The following is a 21,957-nucleotide window of genomic DNA, read 5'->3' as shown; positions in this document are numbered from 1 at the left end:
ATAATTGTTTTTTATCTTTAATTGCAGGTTAGTGAAGAATAAAGCCCAAGATCTCTTATCTCAACAAAAACCCATGAATTAAATAAAGAACACAAGCAAGAGTCAAAAAGCCCAAGCCCAGAATCAAGCCGAGTAGCCTGTAGAAGCCGGAGAAAATAAAAAAATTAAATATGAAAAAAAATGTATTCAAGATAGTTGGCCACAAAGAAACGACGATATCTCCCAATCCGGGAGGTAAAATTTAACATATAATATATGAAAATCACCTATCTTGACGAGACGAAGCTAACTGTGAAGTCAGAATTCTTATTAGAGCATCGATGCCAGCATCGATGCAGGCATCGATGCGGCCATCGATGCCTGTATCGATGTGAAGTCATCCAGATTTCATCTACGGCCGAAATTACATTCTTGGGGCTCAAGTTTGATCCAAGGGCTCTCATTCACTGATGTTTACTATAAATAGGGGTTGAGAGTGAGGGGTTAGAGGTGTGAAAATTTTTGTAACTCCTTTTGGAGGGGAGGGCTACTCTTAATTGAGAAGGCATTCCAAATTTGTAACTTTTTATTACAATTAATAATAATAATTTTTTCACCACTTTAAATATTTCTTCTCTTTGTTGGATGATGAAAATGGATATGAAGAATTAATTAGAGGTTTGCATTTCTTTTATTTTTCTCTTTTATTTTTTTTTATTGCTTATTAGTTTAGATTTATTTCTATGCTTATAATTAGATTTTATTTTCTTGTTAAATAGCCAAGAGGCTAGAACCCTCTTGCCTTAGATTTATTTCATGCTTATAGATTAGATTTATTTCATGCTTATAGAGTAGATTTATTTTCTTGCATTTAATTCTTGCAATTTATTTTATAGTTTAGATTTTACAATTTATTTTGTAGTTAGATTTTAATTTCTTATACTATTCACCTTGAGGATAGAACCCTCTTGGGTTTAGTTTTTCTTTTTGTTTATTTTTATTTTGTTTGATTCGCCTTTAGGCTAGAACCCTCTAGGGATTCACCATTTTCTAAGAAGTGGGTTCAATTTTAGATTACCCATATCTATAATTGAATCCACCATCTTTAATTTCTTACATTTTCTTTTATTCTTGAATTTTATTTTTGATTTGTTTCACAATTTTATTCATTCTTCTTTCTTGCCTTATTGATCATATTTATTCTCAAACACATTGATCTACACACTATCACTCTCATTATCTCTCCACAATCACATTCACTCATCACTCCTATTTGTCACGCACATAACATAAGATCCGATTTTATATTTTCTCCTATAAAAACACCTTCCTCGTGGGATCGATATCTTTATACTATAACTTGACACGGTTGTGCACTTGCAACCTTTTTGGTACATGTTTATACCGCATCAACATGGAACTGTTGTAATAATCTGATATTCAATGACAAACCTGTTACTCCGCTCCTGATTGCATCTAACGTTGCTCGTTTTACGTTATCCTAGACATGAGCATCGAGTAGCAAAAAGGCTCCGCGGCTCCACAAGGCAGCCATTGATCTGGGATTTAATGAAATGGTCAGAGGGGGAGCGGATTACGCAGTGGGAGATAATTTCATGGCAGCAAACTAGCTTCAGCCTCTCTTAGAGGATCTTCTAAGTTTTCCTTTTGTGAAGACCATCTTTTGTTTTCAGGTGTTCTGTCTTAGGAGTAGATTGTGTTAGTTCGGTTGATGCTGTTTGATTTTCAGTAGGTAGTGCAGTTTATACTTTTGGTTTTAGTGTGGGAGTCTTGAAAACGAGGCAGTATATGCGAGTGGGTGACTACTACGTCTGCTCCCCACCCCATACAGCTTCGTTCGGTTTCAAATTACTCCTAAACTTTGTAAGCTTCATACTTTCATTCTATATATATTCAGTTTGGTACCTCACCCTACTTTTTGCTTAAAAAAAGAGGAGGGAGGGGGGGGGGGGGTTGGTGCGTCTCTTAGGGCTGGCGACTACTCCATGCTAGATCAACTCGTACCATGCTAGTCAAATTTGTGCTAATCCAATTCGAGTCAATTCGAGCCACCCTTGAGATTGGGTCGGGCGTCCAAGTGTTTGGGCTGGGAAGACAACTCAACCCGGCCCACTGAACCGACCCATTCGAGTCGGGCTGGGTTGGTCAGCCGAACCCACTAGATTTCTTTTTTTTTTCTTTATTTTATTCTTATGAACTTTAAAAAAAATCATTTAGATGATTTTTTGACCTATCAGATAGAATTTTACTACTTATTCAGGAAATTTTATGACTCAACTCAAACACTAACATGCTAAATCAAACCCGGCCTACAAACGTACTGGTTCAATGCGGGATACCCTTAATATCCGTTCACACATTTGGACGGCGTGCCGATGGCATGGTTCACATACAAGCAATCATCTATGATCGGGGATGTTGATGATCTGGATCATAGGACTTAGATGCGTGCTACCTCTGCCGTTCCGCGACACATTAACCAGTTATGTTGAGAAACAAACCGAGCTCCTGTTTATTCAAGTATGATTGTGATCGATGCACTAGGATACATACTTAGCTTATGAAAATACAAGCATGTCACAGTTTGGGGAAGAGAAAATAAATTGGTAACAACAATATTTGCAGTACCATAATCTGATAAAGAACTAGATTTCAATTTCTCTTCAGCTTCCTTCACCCGTCAACGTACGCAATGCGACATTGATTTTCCACCTATTAAGCTCCTCAATTATTTCGAATATTTCAGTGAGATGAAAATGCCTGTACAAGATGGAAGATCCGAAATTAAGACGGAAGATCCAAATTAAATCAAAAGCTTAAAACTTTGTTATCAATTAAAAGATTTAAGAAAATAAATACACTACCGAGAAAACATTGCAATGTCCGGGATCAGCTAAATGGGCCATCAAATTCTCAATTGGGCCTTCTCCAGTATAAATAGCCTGAAACACAAAGCCCACAAATGCAAGCATAGCCAACCTCCCATTCTTGATCTCCTTTGTCCTGAGAACCATGACGGGTTCGGGCGAGCCCCGGCCCCAATTAACCGGGTCGAACCAGAGCCCGCCGGGATAGCCTACATCGGGCTTCGGATTTTTTCGGTTGGGAAACTTAGGCTCAATATCGACAGAGCCGGGCTTGATCATGTCAGCCCATCGCCTCCCCTCAACCCAGCCCATGAGAGCCATTTGGGTCACAAATAGAGTTGTGGGGTCCGTGAAGTATTGCCGGGACCCAGCATCATACCAAGAGAAGTCATCAATGAATTCAAGCCTTTCAAGGCATTCGGGGATGAGAATGCCGGTAACCGCTAGCATTGCCCATCGGCTGTGCATCAGTTCGGCTTGCGCAAACCATTTGAGGAGCTCTGGGTCAGATCCTAATTAAAGAATTAATTCATAATTAGAAATATCGACGAATTCATTTTATGAAAATAGAATTTTGAGTACTACTATGAGAGTATAGCTATTTATACTGTTCATGTTCTGCTTTATTGGTATACCTATTTCCTAGTTCCTCAGAGAAGGTTATTTTCACGTTAGTTTCTAGACTCACATGGCGATCTCATGAGGGTAAGAGCGATACGTACCTTATTAGCAATACATTTCTCTGGTTGTCCTGACTCAAAAGTCGTGGCGATATTATTTTTCTATTAGTTTTCAAACTCATGGGGAACCTATTTTATTTCAAATCTAACTTTGATCATTGCATGATTTCAAGGGAGTTCTAATGAATTGAAAACACAGATTTGCTGGAGTCAAATATCGCATTATGTGAAAATAGAACATGAACGTTAAGTAGCTGCGCCGCTATGGTATGGAAGTTGAGTCAAAATAGTAATATTTTGAAACTAAAAGTATAAATTGTACCCACCTAACCCGAGGGGATCAAAGCCAAAATCTCCAGGGAGGCTACAAGATTAACAAGAGAAGAATTCAATCAACATGCAATAATCATGAGATAATTAATCATATATAATTTTGAGAATAATTAAGATTGTATTACCTTCCATCAAGCCACTCAGGAGGTGAGCTGCCAGGAAACCAAAGAGGCCTATCTGGAGGGAGAGGCTCACAAACACTTGAAACTCCTTTGCTTGCTCCAATGCGAGTTGTTAGCTTCGCAAAAGTCTTATTTACTCTTGGAAGGTGTTTAGGAGACCTAATCCTGTCAGTAATAGAAACAATTAGAAATTTTAATTTTTATATTCAATTACTAGTTTGAAGAATTTGGTACTAATCAAATGAAGAAAAACAAAGAGAGATCGAGGATCAAAAATGAATGTCCTCGCAGGAGATTGGAGATTGATCTTATTGATAATAAAATGAGAGTTGTGTTCACCATAAGAAACAATTAAGAGTGATATAATAGTAGTCAATATTAATGTATAAGATAATTCTTAACACAACTGAATGGAAGAATGACAAAACTTTTTGAAATAAAGACATTAATATTTGTTAGGATACACCCCAATAAGAACGCCTCTAACGGAGACGCAATACACAAAATAAAGGCATAAGATCAACCAGAGTACTCACAGATATACGTGGTTCACTCCTTGAGACGCAATACACAAAATAAAGGCATAAGATCAACCAGAGTACTCACAGATATACGTGGTTCACTCCTTCGGAGCTACTCCACGGTGCAACGACGACGCCAAATTCTTTTATATCCCAAAAGAATTGATCCAAGAGAACACCCTCTCTTGATCAGATACACTCCAAGAACTCTCACAAACTCTCTCTGTGTTTTCTCTTACTCTTCTATAAGAGGAGTTGTTTCTGGGATGAGATTTCCTTAAGAGTTTAGGGCCCTATTTATAGTGTTTGGGAAACACTATGCATAAATAAAATATTATCAGTGGGACCCGCCACTAATAATAAAATATTTGTGAGACCCACATCCTTTATAAATTCTCAACAATGGCTGCCACCGAATTTGATTTTTCTTCTTGTGGGGCCCGCCTTTGTGGGCCCCACTTTTGTTTTGTTAGGCTGACAATCTCCCACTTGAAGATTTGATTGAATAACAATCATATCTTCACACCATTCTTGGTTGCATCATTCGGATGTCTTGTATCTTTGGCGTCTTGCACGGCCTTCAACTTTCTCAACGGAGGCCATATGAGGCTGCACACAACCTCACCTTCTCGAGTGGAACTGACTTTGTCAACATATCGGCGGGATTATATCTCGTATCAATCTTCACAAGCTTGAACTCGTTCCTGCTTTGCCATCTCCGTATGGCATGATGCTTCACGTCAACATGCTTGGTCCGAGCATGGAATGCGTCGTTCTCTGACAAGTGAATGGCACTCTGACTGTCGCAGTGGATGAAGTATTTCTCAAAGCTTACTCCAAGCTCGAGAAGAAAAGCCTTCAACCATAGCAACTCCTTTGCTGCCTCTGCTGCAGACACGTACTCGGCTTCGGTTGTCGACAAAGCCACAGTATCCTGTAACTTGGATCTCCAACTTATCGCTCCACCACCCAAGATGAAGATGTAGCCGCTCGTACTCCTTCTCGAGTCTATGTCTCCGGCATAGTCTGCATCACAAAAGCCCTCTAGCTGCAAATCTGCCCCGCCATACTCAAGACAACGGTCGGACGAGCTTCTCAAGTAGCGTAGAAGCCACTTGACCGCACCCCAGTGTTGTTTCCCTGGATTGCTCATAAAGCGGCTCACAACTCCTACTCCTTGTGCAATATCTGGCCTCGTGCACACCATCGCATACATCAAACTCCCGACGACAGATGCATATGGTATGTTTGTCATGAACTCGTGCTCTTCAGCAATCTCTGGTGCTTGGGTCTTCGATAGCTTGAAATGACTTGCAAACGGCGAGCCCACCGGTTTAGCTTTCTCCATGCCAAACTTTTCAAGAATCTTCTCAATGTAGGCCTTCTGAGACAACCTCAGCCTCCGTGCTGATCTGTCTCTGATGATCCTCATCCCCAGAATCTGGTTTGCTGGACCCAGATCCTTCATCTCGAAGCACTCGGAGAGACGCCCCTTGAGTTCCTCAATGCGGGCCAAGTCGGGCCCTGCAATCAACATGTCATCAACATAAATCAAGAGTATTACATAAGATTCACCATATCTCTTGATAAAGCAGCAGTGGTCTGTGTCGCATTTGAGAAAACCGTTCTCCTCCATAAAGTTCTCGAACTTCATGTACCACTGTCGCGGAGCTTGCTTCAGGCCATACAAACTCTTGCGCAGGCGACACACGAGGCCCTCCCTGCCTCGTTCCTCGAAGCCCACTGGTTGATGCATATAGATTTCTTCCTCCAGATCTCCATGAAGGAATGTCGTCTTCACATCCATCTGTTCTAGGTGGAGATCTCGAACTGCTACAATGCTTAGCACAGTTCGGATCGTGGTCAACTTGACGACGGGAGCGAAAACGTCAGAATAATCAATCCCTGCTTTCTGTTCATAGCCCTTCACTACAAGCCTCGCCTTGTAGCGTCTCCGTCCATCGGCTTCATCCTTGACCCGATAAATCCACCGATTGTGAAGAGCCTTTCGCCCTCGTGGAAGCTTTACAAGCTCCCAAGTCCCATTCTTCATCAATGACTTTATTTATTCCTCCATGGCAGACTCCCACTCACCCCGAGCTTTGCCGGTCTGCTATACCTCCTCATAGCTCTCTGGCTCACCACTGTCAGTCAGGAGAAGATAATTCATGGTGGAAAGGTACCTCTCTGGCACCCTTGGATTTCTTGGAGCTTTGCGAATTGCGATCGGCAACTCTGCTGGATCCTGCTGCTGTGCATCCCGCACGTTCTCTTGGTCTCCATCTTCTATGCTGATTGGTATCTCACCGCTGTCCTCACTGTCAGCAATATCTGGGAAAAGAGCGGGAGATAGTTGACTCCCACTCACCTCTTTGGTCTTGTACATCGCATTCTCATGGAATACGATGTCACGACTGCGCACCACCTTGCGCGCATCGTGATCCCAGAAACGGTACCCATACTCATCTCCTCCATAGCCGATGAAAGAGAGCTTCTTTGACTTTGGATCAAGCTTTGACCGGTCTGCAGGATTGGTCATGACATAGGCGTCACAACCAAATACTCGTAAGTGCTCTAGCTTCAACTTCTTTCCGGTCCAAGCCTCTTCAGGTATCCCATAATTGAGAGCCGCGGATGGCCCGCGGTTGATCAAGTATGCAGCAGTATTGACAGCTTCAGCCCAAAAGCTCTTGGGCAATCCGGAGTGGATCCTCATACTTCTGACGCGCTCCAAGATAGTGCGATTCATGCGTTCCGCCACTCCGTTGTGCTGAGGTGTGCCTGGGACGGTCTTCAGTCTCCGAATCCCACGGGACGAGCAGAAGTTCTCGAACTCCTGGCTGCAATACTCGCCTCCATTATCAGACTTTAGGCACTTCAGCTTATTGCCTGTTTCGTTCTCCACACAGGCAAGCCACTTCTTGAAGATGATGAATACATTGACTTGTGCTTCAAGAAGAACACCCACAATTTTCTCGTAGCATCATCAATAAAAGTGACAAAGTAAAGAGAGTTACCAACAGATGGGACTTGCGCAGGTCCCCACACGTCGGTGTGCACCAACTCCAATTTCTGCAGTTTTGGAGCCGATCCGGTCTTGTTGAAGCTCACCTTCTTTTGTTTGCCTAGGATGCAGTCCTTACAGAAAGTCAGATCGATCTTGTTCAGACCCGGAAGCCTCTCTCCCGCAACCATAATCTGCATCCCCTTCTCGCTCATGTGGCCAAGTCGTCGATGCCAAGTCATGCAGTCGACGAATGATGATGATGATGCTTGTCCTGCGGCAAGCAAGTGGTCGATCTTCCCGTTGGCGATGTAGAGAGACCCCTCGCGTTTGCCGTGTGCCACCACCAGGGCACCCTTGGACACCTTCCAGCTTCTCTGCTCGAAGGATACTCTGTAACCGGAGTCAGTCAGTTGCCCGACTGATATAAAATTTCGCCTGAGATCTGGTACATGCCGAACATCATTCAGCGTCAAGGTGGTCCCGCCCTCCATCTTGAGGGTACAATTTCCCTTCCCGGAAACCTTGCAAGGTTGATCGTCGTCAAGATAGACTGTCCCTAAGTCCTTCTTCACGAACGATGAAAGCAGCTTTTGATGTGAGGTTGCATGGAAAGATGCGCCAGAGTCGATGACCCATGCATCACTTTTGTCTTCTAGGGATAGGAGAAGTGCATCCGAATCCATCTCGTGCATGAGATTGGCTGCACCGTCAGCCCGATCATCCCCTGCTGATGCTTGAACAGTAACTCTGCAGTCCCGTGCAAAGTGGCCCTTCTTACCGCATCTGAAGCACTTCCCTTCACCGTAACCATTCGGGTTAGGCCCTTTAGACTTCCCTCTGGATTTTGATTGGCCTCGTCGTCCCCTACCCTTCTTCTGTGCACGCCCTCGTGCCTCGACATGCAGAGCACTCCCACTGCTAGAGGCCTCAGCTCCTGAGACTTTGCGGCGAGATTCTTCATCCAGAATTGCCCCAACCACTGTGTCGAGCTTCATCTTGTCATTGCCATTAGCGTTGCTTACCGCCATTACCATATTCTCCCATGAATCTGGTAGACAAGAAAGTAGCAGAAGAGCTTGGATCTCGTTGTCGAACTTTAGATCTACTACAGCAAGCTGTTGCACCACAGCCTGAAATTCGTTCAAGAAGTCCGCCATGCGAGCTCCTTGCTGCATCTTGAGATTGAATAGCTTCTTCATCAGGTACACCTTATTTGAAGCAGACGGCTTCTCATACAGCGCCTCCAAGGCCTCCATCAACTCCTTGGTGGTGGTCGCATGCGAGACGTTGTAAGTCACATGCTGGTGAAGGTTGAGCCTGATGGTGGCAAGTGCTTTACGATCGAGCACCTTCCACTTATCGTCGTCCATCTTCTCAGGTTTCCCCGCCTCTCCTTGGAGGGGTAGGAAGAGATCCTTCTGGTACAAATAGTCTTCTATTTGCATCCTCCAATACCTGAAATTTTGGCCGCCGAATTTCTCAATTCGAAGCCTGTTGTCTTCAACTGTAGATCCCATGGCGAAAGATTACGTCTTTCCCGTATTCGTGAATAGTACCGTATTCGTAAATAGTATCGTATTTGTGAATAGTACCGTATTCGTGAATAGTACCGTATCCGTGAATAGTACCGTATCCGTGAATAGTACCGTATCCGTGAATAGTACCGTATTCGTGAATAGTACCGTATCCGTGAATAGTTCCGTACAAGTGAATAGTGCCGTACACGTGAATAGTGCCCAATACCTTAAAAGAGTAAATATTAATCTAACTTATTTTCTGATGTGGAGGATCCACTTTTAGTGGCAGCCACAGAGCATATGATAAGCAGATATATATACTCTAAGTCAGGCTCTGATACCAGTTGTTAGGATACACCCCAATAAGAACGCCTCTAACGGAGACGCAATACACAAAATAAAGGCACAAGATCAACCAGAGTACTCACAGATATACGTGGTTCACTCCTTCGGAGCTACTCCACGGTGCAACAACGACGCCAAATTCTTTTATATCCCAAAAGAATTGATCCAAGAGAACACCCTCTCTTGATCAGATACACTCCAAGAACTCTCACAAACTCTCTCTGTGTTTTCTCTTACTCTTCTATAAGAGGAGTTGTTTCTGGGATGAGATTTCCTTAAGAGTTTAGGGCCCTATTTATAGTGTTTGGAAAACACTATGCACAAATAAAATATTATCAGTGGGACCCGCCACTAATAATAAAATATTTGTGGGACCCACATCCTTTATAAATTCTCAACAATGGCTGCCACCGAATTTGATTTTTCTTCTTGTGGGGCCCGCCTTTGTGGGCCCCACTTTTGTTTTGTTAGGCTGACAATATTATTGTTGTCAATTAATGTTGGTTTTTTTAGATGAAGGAGACGCTATTAAAAATTAACTTAGGGCTAGTTTGGTAGTGTTGGAGCTAATAATAAGTTGTTTATAAAAGCAGCTTATAGAAACAACTTACACAAGTTGCTGAAAATTAACTATTGGGTAACGAAAGATCGAAAACTACTTAAAAAATATTTAAGGTGTTTGGTGTGTAAATATGGTATATAAGCGTAAAAAAAAGCTAAATCTGCTTTTAAACGCATTCTTATGTTGCTTCAAAAAGCACCCTCTTAAAAGCAAAAACAATTTCAATAAGCATGTTAAAAAAGTTTTCACCAAACACCATTATTGATTGCTTCTTGAAAAAATAAGCAGAAGCATCCTAAGAAAAACAATATCAAACTAGCAATTGCTAGGCTTGCGACATGATTGGGTAAATTGTGGATACTCCCCCATCTATATCTTTATAGTAGTCGTTAATAACCCCCATTAACTTATTTACATGCTCTCAGCCCCCCCCCCCCCCCCCGCTCCCCTCATCAGATGGTTGTTACATGAAATTAAATAATTTTAAAAAAATATCAGTCCAGTGCTCTGCGTAGCACTAATAAATGAGTTGAGAGGGATTATCTCCCACTCAAATATAGATGATGATATATCAACCTTTAACTGGCCTTTTAGTTAGCGAAGGTTATTAGTCAAGACGGTTTAGAATATAACATTATAGTCTTCAACTTTAGTCATAATGAACATTAATAAGATAGCACCGGAGAAGTACAGATTCAAATCATATCTATGCGTTCAAGAGAAACTTCAACCTCCTGATATGAACAAAGACATTGAAGCTAGACAAACTAACATGCGAGTATAACATTGGTGAAAACAAATTCAGTATCTTTCAATCATTAATAATTTGCAAAGATTTTTGGCCAATTGGCGGTCATATACAGAAAAAAAAGAAAGAAAGAATGGAAAAGGAATTTGAGATCGAATGTAAGCTAACCTCAGTTTGGGGTTGCAGAGTGGTGAGGGACCAAGAGCCAATGCCATGGGTAGCTTATTTGAAAGTTCAACTCGTAGAGAGAGATGACGAAGATGACGATGATTTTATCTTTTGATAGCTCGTAAGAGACGGCACGGCTTATTTTGGATAGAGAGCAATGAGAGGTTGCCAAATGGCAGGTGTAGGATCAGTGACCCCCTTAACCTCAAAATTAGCTTTGGTTCCCTGATTTTTCACAAGGCTCATAAATATTTGTCTAAGCCCTCTTGTTGTTGCTTTTTTATTAATGGGATCCCCATGGACTCAACTTTGGGTGGATTATCGATGATTTGTTCTCCTTTTGTCCACAAAATTCATGATTCTTTGGATGAGAATATCAGTACTACTTTTATTAGATAAAAATATCGTAAACGTTTTTGCTAGATTATAGACTCGGTTTGGCAAAGGGTTAAGAATGATGGATTAAGGAGAAGGGTTAACATAGTTAGCCTATTTGTTAATCTAAAAGATTAAGTTTTTTAATTTGTTAGGTTAGTTTATTTTAATTATTATGGTCATTTTTTGTGTTTGGGAATAAAAAGAATTATGACCGTTTTCCTTATAAACAAAGGGATCATTTTTAGTCCAATTCAATGTGGGACTACACCCATATATTAATTTGGGAGTATAGTTCAACATTGTTCATTCTCATGACGTCATTAGACTTCACATTGGACTTAACTTTTTCTTTAATTAATTAGACCGTATAATCTTAGCTCAATGACTTTGTTGGTGTAGAAATAGTCACAACTTAGAGTCAATAGGTCTCAAATACAGTTACGAACTAATTTTAATCACAAAAGGCTATAGGCACTAGGTATTAACCTCAACTTCTACTTTAAACTCACAACTCTATATAATCTTATCCAATATGAGGCTATACACACATATTAATAATCACAACAATTTCAAATATTATGTGTTTTTTATAGACTTGGAATTTTATGATGGTTTTCTTGATAAAACTAATTTATTGTAGTTCACATTAGTTTTTTAAAACACTTTTTTTTAAGGAAAACAAGGGATATACCCTGTCATATATATTAATCAAAAGTATTTACAAAAGAAGGATATGAATTACAATAAATTAGTTTAAAACACTTGAAGCTCACCATAACTCCTATCGGTCCTAGTAGCTAGTAAAAAAAATTCATGCTAGTTTCCTCTAAACATTTACACTATGTTTGGATGGAGGGTAATGGAGGTAAGGGAAGGGAAAAAGAGAGTTACTTTGTTTGGAAATTTTTTTTTTTAAAGAGAGGTAAGTGAAGGGAAGTAAGGCGGAAAAAGATTCAATTTTGTTCCCCTCCAAATTGGGGGTAGAAGAGGGGAAGGAAAAGAAAAGAAAATTTCATAATAAAAGAAATATCTTGACTCTCTATTATAATAAATCAATGACTAAAATTCATTTACTTTCCTTCCCTTCCCATAATTAGAACCCCCAAACAACATAATTTAAGTTCAACTCCCAAACATAGCATTAGGCTTGGTTTGGTAGGAGGAAAGATGAGGGGGAAGGAGAAGGACAAAAAATTATTTTTGTTTTTGGTAGAAAATTTTTAGAGGGAGAGGTAGAGTGAGGTGAGGGGAGGGGAGGGAAGGGAAGGAAAGAAACATCACAAAATGAACTAAAATTTCACCACCTCCCTCTCCTCCCCTTCAATTAAACAAAGGCTTAAAAGAATGTACGTTCCTCCACCTCATTGCACCTCCCCTCCTGTTACCTACCCTGCTCTATTCCTCCCACCAAGCCTTTAGAGAAGTGTATTGTTGCTTTTGTGCGAAACATCCCAGAGTTCATCGTATTCTTGTGAAATTTGCACTTCCATCTCTCAACTTTTTTTTTAAAAGGCCAAGGAAAAGATATAACGACGCATAAAATGTGATGTTCACTATCAACTACTTGTCCCTATCCCCTGAAATAATTCTCAACTTAATTATATGTTGACTGTTTAATACTTCTCACTCTGTAACAAACACAAGAGCATCCTAAAGCCAATCGGTAAACAATTTTGATTCCGTCCATAATTAGAACCTTCAAAAAAGGAAAGCTTAACTACCAAACTTACCACTTCGTAATTTAAAAAAAAAAATTAAATAAGCTTTGCAATATTATATGTCACTCCATATTTGCTACCAGAAATTTAAAAAGGGAGATTAGGTCTGGACTTATCAATGGATTGATCAAGCACAACAAATTTTGACTAGATGTATCTAATAACAGAAACTTTAAGATAATTTATTTTAGAAATCAAGGCTCGTGTCAGCAAGTCAATGAATTAGGCATCATCTGAAGTTGTAATAAGAACCAAACTAAGTGGAGAGAGATTCAAACTGACTAAAGCTTAAATCTTTAATCGCTAAAAGAGCGTGTTCATTTTGTTTTCTTGAGCAATTTTTATCTTGACCTCTATATTGTAGTCTTATGAGAGAATGAGAAAATAATAGCATTCTTTAGTTCTCTTAATTAAGAGTCTTTTAATTGAAAAGTTGGACATAAAACCTAATATTCGATCTGTTACTGAAACTTGATGTGTTTGGTGTGTGTTCGGTGAAGTGATATAGTTTTCAACGATGTTGTGAGGTCAATTCAACAAACCTACCACATCTAACAAAGGCACACTTTACCAAATATCATTGGTCGGTGGGACAAAAATCTACAAATTACTCATTTACAAATTGTCCTTAAAAAAAGTAATATCCACAAAGATATTGACCCTTAACTTTCTAGAAATAATTCATATTGCATTAAAAAAAATCACATTTTCTCCCATTAATTGCAATTTTTTTGTTTCTAGAATTTTAGGGAGTTTCGTAGATTAAAAATAATAGATTGAGGAATTAATAGAAATGCTTAATTCCACTTAAATATCATGTAGACCCCTGCTTTGCACTTATATACCCTCACTTGTTTTGGGCACACTTATATATCTAAAGTTTGAAAACTTGCACTTATACTCTTACTTGTTTTGAGTGTAATATGCCAGATTAGCCTATAGCCTTTTTCCAATAAGGCCTAAAAGTTGATGCCAGTGACAACAAAAACCTAAAAATTGATACTTAACCAATGAGGCTTACTACAATCATCATATTTTTATTTTGAGAGTGAAAATTAAGTATTTTTGCTTATATATATATATAAATACACACACACAAACACACACACACATAGACACACACATATATATACCCCTTGAATATTCCACACTTATAGATTTGCCTTCCAAAATTCAAATATTTGTAATAAAAAAATTACCCCCACAACCATCTCCTTCATCCTCCTCTCCTCCCCTCTCCCACTCCTCTCCTCTTTCCTCCTCCCCAAGATCCTCATCCTCACCTTAGCCTCTCCCTCGTTCTCCAACCTTACCTCTTTTCTTAACCTCTCTCTCCTCTGTCATCTCACATTCCTTCCCTTATCCTCTCAATTCCTTTCTCTCCTCTCTTCCTCAGACATTAGCCAAAAGCGAAGGAGGGAGTGGAGGAAGAGAAGAGAAGGAGATGAGGATAGTGAGGGGAGTGAGGAGAGAGGTTGAGAAAATGAGTAATGTGAGTGAGGAGAGAGAAAGCATGTGTTTTTTGCAAATATTTAATTTTAGAGGGCAAATATGTAAGTGTAGGATATTTGAGGGATATTATGTAAAAATCCTTAAGTTCACTACTCAAATCAAATTTTTGGCGATCGGAGTAGATTTTATTCGTTATGTGTGTCAATTTCTAGGTCTTATTATTGTCGATGTCATTTTTTGGCCTTATCAGAAAATGAATGTCACTTCATGAGCTAATTTGATATTCTAGCTCTTATTTTGACAACATTTATATACATTAAAGTTCTTAAAATCTTACACTTAAAATATCCAAATTTTTTAAAACTGCATTTTATGCCTTTAGTCATGCACACTTGAGGGTATTTAAGTGAAAATATTAAAAACTTTACGATATTCAAGTGCCAACTTTAGAAACTTTGTATTATTTAAATACAAGTCAATACAAGTTTAAAAAACTTCTAACTTTATAAGTGATATAAAAAACAAGTGAGGATATACAAGTGAAAGTTTTAAAATCTCTAGACTATTTAAGTACTGTCAAAAATAAGTAATATGTAAGTGCAACACTAGGAAAACTATATGGTATTTAAGTGCAATTAAGCCTAACAAAAATGCAAGGGTTTATTTGGATTGGGGATAATGTGAGTAAAGGGAAGGTAAATGATGCATTACCGTTATTTGAGATAGTTAATAAGGGAAAAGTTAAGGTAATGAAGAGGGAAAAACTTTAGATTTTGTTCCCCAAAATTGGGGTGCAACGGAGGGGAAGGTATGAGAGTGCAACTCTTAAAAAAGAGAATATTAGACAAAGACACTTTAACCCCCCTATATCAAGAGGAGATTCAAAGGAGTGAAATAACATGTAAGATATTTATGTAAATTTACATATATTCACTTACACCCCATTTACTTTATTAGACTTTCCAAATGACGTGAAATAAATTTCCCTTGACTCTCCTTACGAATTTCTCAAACAAGTTTTCTATATTTCCTTACATTCTCTTAGCTTAATTTATTTCATTTACTTCCCTTTACTAGGTGCAAATCCAAACAAGCCATAAGGTAAATCTTTGAGGTCTAGATTAAAATAATAGATGGAGGGAGAAATAAGTATTTTTGAGGGGCTTATCTGAAATTAAGTCCGTCATCTCAGTAATTACCCCTTTCTGCCAATTTCCTCTTCGATCCCGATCCACCCTCTCCCCTCGACATCCCTTCACTTCTAAACCACTCCACTGCAGTTCAGTGCCCCGGAAAAGCCCCGCCTTTTTTAAAATGCCCCTCCCCAAAACCCTAACCCTAACCCTAACCCTGATTCCCCCAAAACTCCTCTGATCCCCCTCGCCATGGTCGAGATCTTCTCCTTCTCAAAATCCGCCGCTTCATCCAATGGATCATCTCCTCCCCAGTGACCGCCCTCACCATCCTCTGGGTAATCGGGTTCGGATCCGTCTTCATCTGGCAAACGAGCTCCGATACGGGGATCCGGATCTTCGGATCTTTTGACAATCACGATCCGATACCGAGATTGAGGTCGCCGATGTTCAACTTGACGGAGTTTGGGGCGGTTGGGAACGGAAGGACGGTGAACACGGCGGCGTTCGAGAGGGCGGTGGAGGAGATTGCGAGGAGAGGGGGAGGGCAGCTTAATGTCCAGCCTGGGGTCTGGTTAACGGCGCCGTTTAATTTGACGAGTCATATGACGCTGTATCTTGCTGAGGGGGCCGTGATCCTTGGAGTTCAGGTGAGAACTTGTTTGGGTGAATTTCCTAAAGTTATAAGAACAGCCTTCATATGTGCCCAGTTTTTCAAGAAATCCCTTTATCTGTTAAGTTCCACAAGAAAGCCCTAATCTATAATAGTTTTTAAAAGTGTCAGATTTTAGATCAGGGGTTTCATGAAAAAGATGGGGATAGATGATGGGTTTCCTTGGAAAATTGGTATCTTAATCACGTTTTTTTAAACTTATGTAACCCTCAAACCAACCACATTGAGTTAAAATACCACACTTAAGACCATTAGGTCTTGAATGATGGAAGGAGAATTTTCAGCTAAACATCTAAAGGGGTGTTTTTGGTGTGTTTTCTAGAATTTCAATTAAGGTGTAATTGGTTTAGGACTCAGATTTCTATTTGAAAGTTTGCTGTTATTGGTTCAGGATATTTGCAAAATTATAGAAAAAAACATCTTACCCGCAGTGTAGCACGTTAAACATATCTCTCAACATATTTTCCAGCACAGTAAGATGAATGTTTTAGTTAATACAGTCAACTTTAAGGGTGTACTTGGCCATTTTTAACATGTGAACGTTACATTGGAATACGTTGGGGAATATTGCAATGGTTGATTAGCAAAAGGTAGTTACGTGGTAACTTAAAAAAAATAATAGGTTATTTAGATGTCAAAAAAGTTGGGTATATAATTGCAAAGTTATGGAAATTATAAGGTATTTAAGTGCTATTTAGCCTTATATCTATCGACCCACCAAGTTTATAAGGGTGATATAGAATATATATTTATAAGGGTAATATAGAAGATATAAAAGTAAACGGGGGGAAAATAGTCGAAAACATATCATGTGAACATGACCACTTACTCGACTTCTGTCATGTATGACATTTTTTTGAAAATAGTTCATGATAGTTTTCTCTAATTTAAAAAGTTTATGATAGTTTGTGGAAAGCACATGGTTCATCGTATTTGGGGATAATTAGGAAAATTTGAGATCAGAATGGTTGTGCACAACTTTAATGTTTGAAAAGGTCTTTTTTTTTAATTAAAGAAATGGGTCAATGTAAGAAGAAATGACGTTGTTATGATCTTCGTGAAAAAAGTTTATGATAGTGAAATAATAGCTATGAAACTAGTGTATTTTATTCCTTTTTAACATGTGAAAAGTTCGAGACGTGGGTTCTTTTGTTTCTTATTTTTTTCTATTCTTGTAGTTCATGTAGTTATTGTGTTTCTTATTTTTTCGTTGTATGGAGATGGAAGGATCATAATCTACATGTTTCGATAACAAATATTCTTACTTTTATAGTTTGTGCATTGTGTCAGGATGAAAAATACTGGCCATTAATGCCTCCGTTGCCATCATATGGGGTGGGAAGGGAACATTTAGGTCCTCGATATGGAAGTCTTGTCCATGGTCAAAATCTTAAGGATGTTGTGATAACAGGTAAATACATATAGTTTGCCAATTATTCCTCTTGCTCCAACTCTAAGATTTGTTCAAGTTATACCAAATTGCATAAGCTTTTTATGTCTGAACATTATGAAAATTTTGGTTTTAATTTTCACTCTTTCTACATTCCTTATGTTACTGTCCCGTATTTTATTCAATGTGTTGAAGACTTGCTATTGACAATTGCAAGCCATGATATCAGAATTTCCTCACCATAATATTTTATAGACTAAAAAGTGTCTGTTCTTGGGATTTTGATGACTAGACTGGTTTGTGTATATTTAGAAACCTTGGTATCTGCTTTTATTTAATTCTTGAATAATGTACTTCAGCAGCTACAGACAGTAATTTAAGGATAAGATATATTTGATTCTCTGTACTTTGATTACTCAAGGAGGAAATTTAGTTTTTTTCACATTGAAGTTTTTTGATTGAGTTTTTTTTTCTTATAATTTTTCATAGTTTTATAATGCATTGGATCAAATCCCTAATGTTGGGATGTGGAAGTATATCATAAGCTAGAACTTCGGCATGTTGTCTCATAAAATTACTGATTACTCTGCCATGGTTGCTTTTATATGATTCTTGGCTCTCATTTTTTTTGACACTTGATTTTTAAATGAAGTTCTTGATATTTTAAGTGAGTCGGAATATGTTGTAATTCTTCATTAAATCTCCTTTATTTGCCTGACAGGGCGTAATGGCACCATCGATGGGCAAGGTCAGTCATGGTGGTCAAAGTACAAGGGGAAACTTCTTAACTATACTAGGGGCCCCCTTGTGCAGTTAATGTGGTCAAGGGACATAGTAATTTCGAACATAACACTGCGTAATTCTCCTTTCTGGACGCTCCATCCTTATGATTGCAAGAACGTAACTATCAGCCATCTGACAATTTTGGCTCCTGTTAATGGAGCTCCAAACACAGATGGTATAGATCCAGGTAAGGTTCCATCTTTGATCTTCTGATCCTACCTGATTCTCCACTTACCGTCCCTATTTGTTGCCAGTACCCTACATATGCCTCTGTAAAAATTGCAATTCTATAAGAAGGGCTCATTCTTTTTACTGGTTCATTCTGTTTGCTTCTGATATGTTCACATTAATATTACTTCAACTCCCAAAATTACTATTTGCCACATTCTGAAGCCCGGTCTTATGCTGACCTTCCTTCCTTTTGCTGAATAATCCTATGCCACCAGATGCATTCTTGAATTAATATTTATTGGTTTTCTAAGTACTTTGTTAGTTTTGCATGTCTTCGAGAAACAAATATTGCTCTGTATTCTACATATGTCCTACATTTATAAGCATGTAACATAACTCCTTTAACCATTTGTTATGGTCATGTAGATTCTTGTCAGAATATGGTGATAGAGAATTGTTATATATGTGTTGGGGCATGATGGAATAGCTGATAAAGCAGCGGTTGGGATCAATATGGTACTTGCATATGCGACCATCTAGCAATATCTTAATTCGTAATGTAACTGTTCGCTCTGTTGTGAGGTTAGTATTTCTAAATTATTTCACCTCCATATGCATGTGAAGTTACTTTTGAGAACAGGAAGACATACATGTGACATTAACTTACAAACTGGATGCTTTTACAAGCCATGGTTCCTGTTTGTCCTGTCTGCTTCCTGTCTGGTTTGTCTTTTAGTTATGAAATAAGGAGTTGGATTAGTTAATTGTAGTTCGTTTCGGTATTTTCATATGATAGGAGTACTGGAATACAGATATATTGCTTCTGATGTTATATTGTTCCTCCATTCTCAGCAAATCAAAAACTTACATGAGGGAAAGTGTAATGTTTTCCTGAAAAATGGTTCCACTTCTACCCCAAAGTTTTTTGTTCTGTAGGTTGGTTCTTATTTTTATTTGCTTCTATTGTGTGCTCCAATGCCTCCCCATATCCTACCCATGGATCGAGCTTCTACTGAGCAATACTTGGTGTCTGTTTCTGTCTAATCCAAAACATGTTTCTGCATTATGTAATAGAGCTCACATATGAGAAAAACAGTCTGTATAGGTGCGGGCAGTAGAATTCATCAGGCACCAGGGCCTTAAATTTCCCGCAGCTGAGGAGTGCCATAGAAAAGGCAAACACCTAATGTATGACACTTTATTTGTAAAACATGAGGTAAACAGAACAGAAACAGAGAAAGTAAGGAAAAATATGGAGTGGCAGTGGGAGAGAAAGAGGAGGTAGGACAGAGTAGAAATAGAAACAATGGAAGAGAAAGGGGAACTGAAGGGTAGGAAAAGCAAGAGGGAAATAAAGCTGAAGACAAGAAGCAAAAGATGCAGAACAAAATAAAAAGAGGGCTAGTCAGAAAATCCAGTTAGTAAGAAGCTTTTGAGACCAATGAGGAGGAATATCAGTTGGAATAAAATTTTAGGATTTAAAGTTTAAGTGATTAAATGATCTCAGGTGCAAATCATCTGAGACATGCAGCTCTATAAGGTGATTCATATCATTTCACCTGGTTTAAACTGTTACTTGTCTGAAACACATGGTGGCCTACATGCCATCAGAGTACAAACAGCTTGAACATTAGTGATAATGAAGATTAGTGACAGAAAATATGAACTGAAAAAATTGTGTTGAAGTTTCTTCTGTCAGCCTGATTTCATATGATCTATTCAAGCAGCACATGTTAGTGGACATGTACATTAATGAGAGCTATACATTATCCTTCACCACATTGTTCAGAGATGATTAGCTACACTAGCTGACCTGTTTCATTAGTAGTTTTGCATCAGAACACTCTTGAGTTCTACGTTGACATTTGTTTACCCGATGTTTCCCTGATATAATCATCCATTGTAAGCAATTTGCTGATAAACTACTCTGTATTTCTTCAAATTCACTTGTCATGTTAGGAGTTTGCCCAAATGTATATTCACTATTTGTCATGTAATACCTCTCATTTTTAAGGAGGTTCTTTATCCGGCAACATTTGGTTATTATCCATCTTTACAATTCTGCCTCTCTTCTAAATATTTTCAAAATCCAAAATCCTGTGACTACGGTTGTGAATATCAGATTGATCTTCGTGCTAACCTGCTTGAGTCATCTTTATAAAGATGGGAAGAAACTCATGAATGCTAGGTTTTCTATTCAACCGTTCAAACAGTTTACTCCTACTTCGCCAAGTGTGTACTCTAACAGAATGTTTTTGTTATCAAAATGGGAAGCTCCTGAGTACTTAGTTTTCTGTTCAGCTGTTAAAGCAGTTTCTTACTCTTATTACCATCGAAATTTTGTGACTATATTAAAAGGATGCTTATCTTATGCTTTGCCAGCGCCGGAGTATCAATAGGCAGTGAGATGTCCGGTGGCATTGCCAACATCACTATTGAGAACCTTTACATCTGGCAATCAAGACGAGGAGTAAGAATAAAAACCGCTCCAGGAAGAGGAGGTTATGTCCGAAACATAACATACAACAACATCACCCTCGATATACTTCGTGTTGGAATTGTAATCAAAACCGATTACAATGAGCACCCAGACTTAGGGTTTGACCCCAATGCTTTTCCCGCCATTGAGGACATCAAATTCACTGGGGTCCATGGCCAGGGGGTCCGGGTCCCAGTTCGGATCCAGGGCAGCAGTGAGATACCCGTTAAGGGTGTAACCTTCAGGGATTTTTCTGTGGGGATAACGTACAAGAAGAAGCATATATTTCAGTGTTCGTATGTTGAGGGTCGGGTTATTGGGTCTGTTTTTCCAGCACCCTGTGAAAACCTAGACCGATACAATGAGGACGGAAAGCTCGTGAAGAGGTCTGACTCACAAAATATTACAGATATTGATTATGATTTCTAAAGAAAATATGTTGATGCTATTTGTTCTGTAATTTTTTTGCCTGCCTTGAAGTTTTTGATCCTCCTAGGTTGTATTTGATTGAGCACCTGTACAGAATTCACGGGTTTAAAGAGAAAGTACTTTATCATAGATAGCTGCCAATATTGATTTGATCGTTTAGGTATGGCATTCTATTTTCAGTTTGGTTCGTTTAGAACAGTATGTAGGGTTGGGCATTGGTTAGTTCGAACAGTGGGCCAAACCGACCCAACTTAGTTTGGGTTGGGCCCAATCTGGCCCACAGTGATGGCGGTTTATGGGCTGAGTTAGGTTTACCAGAGCAGCAGGCCCAACCCATCGTAGGCCTGGCCCACCAATGGTCGGGTTGGGCCTACCCGACTATCCCCTACCCGAATCGAGTTTAATTACAAATATATACTTTGTTTACAAAAAATGATTGGGCCTCATGTAGTCACGTATTCCTTCAAAATCCGAATTGCGT

The 21,957-nt window shown here is 39.1% G+C and overlaps 1 protein-coding gene and 1 pseudogene across 1 annotated transcript; one reads left to right on the top strand and one right to left on the bottom strand.

The window, feature by feature from the left end:
• On the bottom strand, positions 2,535–11,071 carry LOC109822053 (photosystem I chlorophyll a/b-binding protein 6, chloroplastic). Its single transcript, XM_020388215.1, has 5 exons — positions 10,871–11,071; positions 4,006–4,167; positions 3,874–3,911; positions 2,865–3,379; positions 2,535–2,760 (listed from the first exon to the last, which is right to left on the bottom strand). The coding sequence occupies exons 1-5, from the start codon at positions 10,915–10,917 to the stop codon at positions 2,743–2,745; spliced, it is 780 nt and encodes a 259-aa protein (XP_020243804.1). The 5' UTR covers positions 10,918–11,071; the 3' UTR covers positions 2,535–2,742.
• LOC109820313 lies at positions 15,624–21,605 on the top strand (annotated as a pseudogene).

The sequence above is a fragment of the Asparagus officinalis genome, chromosome 8, assembly GCF_001876935.1.
Source record: "Asparagus officinalis chromosome 8, Aspof.V1, whole genome shotgun sequence".
Taxonomy (NCBI): Eukaryota; Viridiplantae; Streptophyta; class Magnoliopsida; order Asparagales; family Asparagaceae; genus Asparagus; species Asparagus officinalis.
Note: the sequence above shows the minus strand (reverse complement) of the source record. Positions and strands in the feature narration are given on the sequence as shown.